At 42.1% G+C, this 9,094-nt stretch overlaps 1 protein-coding gene across 1 annotated transcript; it reads right to left on the reverse strand.

Annotated features, from left to right (window-relative positions):
* Positions 1–636: 636 nt before the first annotated feature.
* Positions 637–6,837, reverse strand: Cpr100A (Cuticular protein 100A). Its single transcript, XM_067153123.2, has 2 exons — positions 6,796–6,837; positions 637–1,270 (listed from the first exon to the last, which is right to left on the reverse strand). Exons 1-2 carry the CDS (start codon positions 6,805–6,807, stop codon positions 665–667), a joined length of 618 nt encoding a protein of 205 aa, XP_067009224.1. The 5' UTR covers positions 6,808–6,837; the 3' UTR covers positions 637–664.
* Between the last annotated feature and the right edge of the window lie 2,257 nt (positions 6,838–9,094).

Here is a 9,094-nt window from a genome sequence, read left to right on the forward strand (position 1 = left end):
GCTAATAAACGCTTCAAAGTCTCTCTGGATCTGAACAAGTTATGTATCGTAACTTCTAGGTTTTGTGTATGCCACATCATAAAAGCAATCGAGGTGAGAAGAGTGATGTATGAATATCTGCTTACTATCATTTTATGTGCTGACTTGTTCTCCATCGTTGTAATTGTTCACTTAAAGTTGTAGTCAACCTGCCTTCATTAACGGCGGCTGCTTGTCGTCAGATATGGGTAAGACAGCGAGATGTTCAAAGTACATATATCGCCTGAGGTTTCCTTATGAAATGTTGTTAGGAGAAGGTCAATATACGTCCTTTGTAAACACCCGCCGCATCTTTTCCTACACATTTCGATCGGCCGACGCTGCTGTGTTCGTAAAGATTTTTGCCGTGAGAAGACCACAGGCAGTTTTCACTATACGGATTGTCTTATATTTATTTAAAAATTCCTTGAAATTACCGTATTCCAGTCATTTTATGGACATAGACAACTGTGACGACCTCACGACCCGCCATGCAAAACAACTGCTCAGTGTTGAAGTACTCTTTTCTACCATGATGTGCAGATAGGATGGGAGAAAACAAACAAATATTTGAAACTTAAATAATTAATGTTTATTTAAAATAGATAGTTGTAGGAATATTAAGACTAGGGGTGTTAGGGTTAGTTCAGCTCTTGTTGAAGGTGTAGCTGAAACCGTCGGGTGTCCTATTGAGATTCAGCTTACCGGGAGGAAAGAACCTGTGAGGTGGTGGAGTGGTGGTGCTGTAGTGGGGGATAGCATTGTACTGAGGCTGTGGGGGGTTATAGTAGGTCTGGGGGTTGTACTGGCTTTGAGGGGGGTTGTATTGGGGCTGAGGAGGGTTGTACTGGGGCTGAGGAGGGTTGTACTGGGGCTGAGCCTGATACTGTTGGGTTGGGGGAGGATTGTATTGAGGAAGGGGCTGGTATTGGGGCTGTGGGGCTACAGGGAGAGGTTGGGCGGGAGCAGGGGGTGGAACCGGCAGATGATCGCCTGTAGCGCGGAACCCATCCTTTCCAGCTGTGTAGGAGATGGTCCGGCGCTGACCATTGGGGTCCACGTAGCTGTAGCTACCTCGACGGTTACCTTCTCCGTCGGACTCCTCCTTGAACTCAACTCCGTCCTCCTGGCTATAGGCGGCGCCGAAAGTGCCGTCACCAGACAGGTAGCGCTGCTCGCTCAAGATGGCAGCGTTCTGGGCGTTATGGACGTACTGAGCGAACGACGAGGCTGCTAACGCGAAGAGCACAACCTGAAATATTCAATCTCTCTTAATTTCATCTTAATGTAGGTCTACATTACTCAGTGTCAGTTGGAGGAATACCGTGTATCAGTAATTCGGGAACTACTTTATTTTAGAGTAGGGATATCTCATACTCACATCTTCTAATGGGTATATATATGATAAAAGCTGTGTCATTGTGGTATCTGTAGTAGTATTACGTAGGAAAATCACTGGTAAGGTTATATAAGGACTTGGAGTAAGGAATTATATTGCACTAGCATTTATATGACTGCGAATGCCTGTACGGGAGTGTGTCGTTGGATATTCGGAATCAGACAATATTGAGTGGCCTCCTTTAGCAATAATAATTTTCTAACTTCAGATTTTCACCTGTTCTTCAATAAATTATTACTTTTAATAAAATGTTACCATGTTTCAAATGCTCATGGGCAAGTCTCTACTTTCTTCTACAGCATAGATACGTAGGAATGCACCCGTCCTGCAAGAGCCACTTCATTCTTCATCATCATCATCATCATCATCATCTGTTTACCCTCCAGGTTCGGTTTTTCCCTCGGACTGAGCGAGGGATCCCACCTCTACCGCCTCAAGGGCAGTGTCCTGGAGCTTCAGACTCTTGGTCGGGGATACAACTGGGGAGTATGACCAGTACCTCGCCCAGGCGGCCTCACCTGCTATGCTGAACAGGGGCCTTGTGGAGGGATGGGAAGATTGGAAGGGATAGGCAAGGAAGAGGGAAGGAAGCGGCCGTGGCCTTAAGTTAGGTACCATCCCGGCATTCGCCTGGAGGAGAAGTGGGAAACCACGGAAAACCACTTCCAGGATGGCTGAGGTGGGAATCGAACCCACCTCTACTCAGTTGACCTCCCGAGGCTGAGTGGACCCCGTTCCAGCCCTCGTACCACTTTTCAAATTTCGTGGCAGGGCCGGGAATCGAACCCGGGCCTCCGGGGGTGGCAGCTAATCACGCTAACCACTACACCACAGAGGCGGACCACTTCATTCTTACGGCTGAAAATTAGCACATAACTGCACTACGGCCCCGCGGTGTAGGGGAAAACACGTCCGCCTGTCACCCGGCGGCCCCGGGTTCGATTCCCGACGTGGTCAGGGGGTTTGTGTCGTCCTTAATGTTCCTTTCCTCACATTCTACACTTTACACTTCCACAATATCCAAATACACGCCGGTTCATGTTGTATGGTGCAAGAAGGGGCAAAAGATCTTTCTAGGTTGACGCCCCGAACAAATAGCATTAGAAAAAAAGCACATAAGTGCAGGGAACAGTTCCCACGTTAACCTCAACTCAATATCGTTGCTGTTGTACACTCATCCTTGAAGTACACTGAATATTCTCAGAATAGCATTCTTGAACCTTGGCTTGTGACATCGTACGCAGTCCCAACAGCTTTTCGTGCTACTACGAGTATAATGAGAGGAGGACAAAGGAATGTTATAAATATGTTGTAAAAGCTAACCTAAAAATAAAATCAAATTATATATTTGGGATTATTTAGCTTGGATCACTCATTATGGAGGAAATCTATCATAATCGTATGGACATATTTGAGGACAACCGCGGACTCGCTGCGGAAGACAGAGGAGACATAACAAAGGACTTATTTCCTACAAGCAGGCGTTTTTGTATGTAAATATCTTCAGGCACTGCAGAAGAATATGTTGCTCTATAATTGGACTATACGGTCATATGAGAACACATAATTAAATAGCTGTGCTCTTATGGTCAAGATGCGGAGACAAACCTACTCCTATCTAGTCTCTGCTCATTATGATGAGAAGACTAAGTATATTAAGTTTTAATGGTCTGATATATAGGAATGGAAATTTTGGGTAATTATTTTGAATGCAGTGCCATAAAATCTACATCCTACACTCACGTCAGCCATGTCTCGGGACAGAATTTCTACTTGTAGCTCTAATTAATGACAGAAACGCGCTTGGCAATGGCCCAAGTTTATTAAACACACATACATTCCAACGGAATTCGTATTTGATGCCTACTTCTCCAAACGAGGTGATAATGACAACAACAACAACGCGATGGTGGTAGAGAAACGTAAGCAAGAGAAGCTATAAACTGGACACATTTTCCCAACTATGATAATATTATTTCTTTCATACCCGTTGGTGATTAACTGATGCGTTAGATACCTGCCAATCACGCTTTACGTCGCACCAATACAGATAGGTGTTATGGCGACGGTGGGATAGGAAAGGCCTTGAAGAGGGATGGAATCGCCCGTGGCCTTAATTAGGGAGCAGTTCCAGCATTTGCCTGATGTGAAAATGGGAAACCAAGGTAAACCATCTTCAGGGCTGCCGACAGTGGGGCTCGAACCCACTATCTCCCGGATGCATAGCTCTCAGCTGCGCGCCCCTAGCGCACGGCCAAATCGCCCCGTAATCACGGCGGTGATTATATCCTCGAGTGCACTCACTTATGAATGGAAGTGTACAAAGCATTTAAGAATGATTAAATAAACTTGAATGTGTAGGCTGATACGTCAAAAAACCTGCGATAAAGTGCGAATAAATGGAAAATATCATTAATGCACTTCACTAATTTATATCTTCAGGAGTATCTTTTCTTAAATTTAATTTATTGCATCAGGGGTCATCACAGGCATGAGCTCGTTACTTAATAGATTGTAATGGGCACTTGAGCGCACATAACTCGTGTTAAGTAATGGATTTATGTCACAACAGTGTAGTTTTTATTAATTATTTTACTTCTGAAAGAGCTGTAAATAAATACTACTCGAGGTTAATGAATATTTAATTTTCACGACCGCATTATAATCGGAATCGATTTTCAGACTATTAAGTCGTGTTACGCACATTTAGTACGTGTTGAAGAGATGTTAAGTACAGAACAAAAAAGGCCAACCAGACACTAGTGGGATCCGAACCCAAAACCTCCCGATTTCAATTGGTAGAGCAACAGACGCGAAATTTATGTAATTTATGTAATAGGTATAAAATCTCGTAGGTGAAGTGGTCATTAGTGAATTTCATTCTTTTAGTTTTATTAACTAGCTGGAAGATGCCTTTGGTTTTACGTCACACTGACTAGACTTTACCGTTTTCGGATACGATGAAGTGCCAGAATTTAATTCCTCAGGAGTAACTTTACGTGCCGATAAATCTACCGACACGAGGATACTATATCCCACCACTTTGAAATACCACCGGACTGAGCCGAGATTGATCCTGCCAAGTTGCACTCTAAACGTCAGCGCTCTACCACCTGAGCCATTCAGCCTGTATGAGATTATTTCGGGACATAGTGGATTCGAATTCCACTGTCGGCAACCCCGAAGATGGTTTTCAGAGCTTTCCTATTTTCGCAATGTTTACTTCCTTTCCAGTCCTAACACTTTCCTGTCCTATCGTCGCAATAAGAGTGGTGTGGTGGTGGTGGTGATTATTCTTTTAAGAGGAACTAGGCAGCCATACTCTATATAACACTGATTAGAGAGAAAACGTGGAAGGGATCCGATACTTCGAAAAATGAAGGTATCGGCCAAAGAAGGACAAGGGCCACGAAGGGCGTGGACATGAAAGTCTCTCCGTGTCAGGGTGATATAAAACAACTTGTATAATAATAATAATAATAATAATAATAATAATAATAATAATAATAATAATAATTCCGTAAGCTTGGTAAACTGATGAACGACGACGTCATCTTCTGGCTCAGTGAGACAAATGACTCTTAATTTCCCCGCTAAGCCTCTTCAGTGACTATACAATTCAGTGATTAGAAAAACCGAGCTCAATAGCTGCAGTCGCTTAAGTGCGGCCAGTATCCAGTATTCGGGAGATAGTGGGTTCGAACCCCACTGTCGGCAGCCCTGAAGATGGTTTTCCGTGGTTTCCCATTTTCACACCAGGAAAATGCTGGTTCTGTACCTTAATTAAGGCCACGGCTGCCTCCTTTCGATTTCTAGCCCTTTCCTGTCCCATCGTCGCAATAAGACATATCTGTGTCGGTGCGACGTAAAGCCAATTGTAAAAAAAAGTGTTTAAAAACAGTCCATATCAGCACAAATTACATTTCTAAGTTTTCGGAAATTAAATTCCATAATCAGTAACAAAGTATTTCTTTAAATTAGGTTACATGATACCTGAATATAGTAGGACTGGTTAGACATGCGACATGTTTTGTGAAGACTACTCCTCAGTGATGCCCGTGGCATCATTAGATTGAGCATTTGTCTAGCTTGAGGAGTCGAGCCGCAATTGCTTGCAGGAGCTAGGATACTTTAATTTACTTGATAAAAAGACACACCATCCATATTACACTACGTTATCTGATCATAAGACTATCTTGTCTACTGTAATATTATAATAATAGATTTCTCCTGCTACATAGTAACACGCTCTGAATAAGAATTTCTACAATAACCACCAATCACACATGAACGATTCAGCAATAAATTATTCTGTCAAAACCACAATACAGGGGCTTAGTTTCATGACTGTTATAAAGGATACGCGTGTTCAATACTGTCGTTCTCTGCGGCAAGGCTGAAGTTCCGTCCTCAGTGAAAGTGTGCTTTGCAGGTTGCCTATAGCATGGCGTAGAGCTTGTGAACGGGGAAAGCAACTTGGGGTGTTTCAACCTGTACTTCGTACCCAAGAACTACAATAATAATAATAATAATAATAATAATAATAATAATAATAATAATAATAATAATAATAATAATAATAATAATAATAATAATAGCCCATGTTCACTGTGAAACCAGAAACCGCAAACACTATTGATTCAATTATTCGGATATTCTCCTATACAAAGTTCAGTGTCGTATGTACTTTACATCGCTTATGTTCTTTACGTCGATACGTGTTCACTTTTCACATAAACTTCCAACTTTATCAGTCATAGAGACGAAACATGTAGGCTAATTATTGTAAGGAAAACCCAGTAAAATTCAATTATTTGTTAACAGAGAGTTAGTGTTGGCAATGCGGATACAGATGTGTCATAGCAGAAATTGAAGACTATGAGTTACGACTATTCAAATCATACTAATGTATAGTCTTAACCACAAATAATTTTTACGTATCTTTGAGTTTATATAAAAGAGATGGATGGGAAAATCTAATATATGTCACTGTCAATGCTGTTAGACTTCCATTACGTGATGAAATTTTATTAGAAGTACCTTGAAGAGTAAACTGCCACATCGTATCGAATCAGAGGCGTCTTATTTAAAATGTTTCAAAAGTTGCATGAGCTGTTCTACGCCATATTTTTCGTCTCATAAGGAGTAAGCACAAGTGGCCTGTATATACTTAGAGCCTACTAAACTGTGAGGTGTAGAACAATTTTCTGTAATATTGTAGCTACATACACGTAAGAAAATTAAAACTCTATTATGCTAATGTTCTGCTGTGATAAAGATATAGAGAAGATAGCACAAGAATGAATGAATGTGCACTTGATGACACAGAGAGGATGAGGATAGGACACAGATATGAGATGTGAATGAACTCTACTTACAAGCCTGTACATGATGGTGCGCTGTGGGGCTGGTTCTGGAGAATGTCGACTGAGTATCCACCGTTGGTTCCGCTCTCTTATATAGCCGAGTCAGCGAGCTAGCCTTGGCGTGCGACCCTCGCGGGTCTGTCTAGGCCACCGTGTTACCTGGGCGGGCCGCCCATCTTCACGCACTCCAAACTGACGACGGCGTACTTACCAGTGACGTCTACCTCCTCCCACTGGATCTCCCTTCTACTGGGATAATTCTTTACATAATGAAAAATATCTACTGGCCTATAACTTCGTTATATTGGTAGCACTTAACTCACTTCCTATGAAATTAGGGAAATGTTTATTTCGAGGATTGCAGATTGAATACCAACAGGCACACCATGCATAAACATGTATGTATATTTATTTATTTACTGTGCATGTGACGGAATCCAATTTCGATCATCCTTGGATTTGCTTTCTTCTCCTTTGCAACTTCAGTCATATGAGGGGATAATACTTTCCTGAAGACTGTGATCAGTTTCTTCTTGGCCAATGCATGCAGAATTGTTTGGTTGGAAAGTAATCTCCGTGTGATTCGTATTTCATTTAAAAGTGGAGTTTTCATGCCTAAGATCGCGATATCGACAGCCACTTAAAACCACAAGCTTTATTTCTCCTTATTGCCAGCTGCGATTACGCCTCCTAGAAACGCCACGCGATAACAGACGGAAAATTCTCACCGTAAGTAGTAGACATTGTTGCTTTGTGAGGAGGTGCAGACATTTTGGTCATCAGTTTAGTGTACTAACAAGGAAACTGTCTTGTAACTTCTATTATAATGAGATTTATTTTAGTGTCACACCTATGTATACCTAGAATGTGGAATAACTAATATATCAGTTATACCTGGATTGTATTTAGAAGAACCACGTAAAGCGACTGTAAATATTGCCAGTGTCAATACTGGGATTCCAATCTAGGATTTTTGGAGGGTGCTATTTGTCAGTCTATTGTAAGCAGATCTCACTCTCCGGTTACGAAAATGGGTATAAAGGAACATTACTGTTCTCTTTTCCCTAATTTCGGTTCTTCAGAAGTTATTTCAGGACAATTTATTTAATTAATACAGAACTATGAGATGTACTCCTCATAAAATAATCTTTCTGTTTAGCAGCTCAGCGACATGTTTATTTTTGTAGGTTCTCTGGTTAAATAAGTTAAAACAGATCATCTGAAAATATTTGTTTCTTACAAATTCCGTGAGTGGTCGCTACTGAGCTGCTTTAGAATCTTTCGAACCGAATAGTAATTCCTCCTGCACACACGGCTTATTTTGAGCCGCAGCCTGCCAATGCGACTGCTGTTCAGCCTGTCGATATTGGAGTGTCTCGTGGTCATATTGCTTGGTTTTGTAGACCGAAGTTTTAGAATCTTACATATGTTGTTTTGTTAAGTCCGTTGTTGTGTAATTTTCGTATCTTCTCAGTATCCGTCTCGTATGTCGAACTCTTAGTTTCGTTTCCTGGTACGGGGTCGGGGATGAGATGAGATGAGATGAAATTTTTGGTATGTTTTAACGGCCAGATGCCCTTCCTGACGACAATCTCAGTTGACGAGCTAATGAAGATGAAATGACTGACGGTGAATGAAATTGGGCAAGGAGGTGGACGGTGTAGCCTATGAACAGGACTGCCCCAGCATTTGCCTGGAAGTAAAAATGGGAAACAACAGAAACCCATTCTCAGGACAGCCGACGGTGGGGTTCGAACCCACTCGTCTCCCGAATGCAGAGCTACACTCCATAACCGTACCACGCTCACTCTGCTAGTTTCATAGCTTATTAATGTATAACCATAAAATTGATTCTCTCGAAGTGTCTAAGTATTTGTTCACGTTTTTGTTTTATTTCAAGCATACTGGGCGAGTTTGCCGTGCGGTTAGGGGCGCGTGGCTGTGAGCTTGCATCCGGGAGATAGTGGGTTCAAATCCCACGCTCGGCAGCCCTGAAGATGGTTTCCCGTGGTTTCCCATTTTCACACCAGGAAAATGCTGGGGCTGTACCTTAATTAAGGCCACGGTCGCTTCCTTCCAACTCCTCGGCCTTTCCTCTCCCACCGTCGCCATGAGACCTATCTGTGTCGGTGCGACGTAAAGACACAAGCATGGTATAATTTTCGGTGATTTATTTAGAGAACTTTGTGGTATTAGCGTACACTGGGTTTTTTATAGAAACAGAAGACATAGCAACAATTGTGTATTTCAGCAGCGTGTTTTAACAAATTGGTACCGTATCTCACAAAATTTGGACGAATATTTGACTCAA

Source organism: Anabrus simplex, chromosome 1, assembly GCF_040414725.1.
Source record: "Anabrus simplex isolate iqAnaSimp1 chromosome 1, ASM4041472v1, whole genome shotgun sequence".
Classification (NCBI taxonomy): Eukaryota; Metazoa; Arthropoda; class Insecta; order Orthoptera; family Tettigoniidae; genus Anabrus; species Anabrus simplex.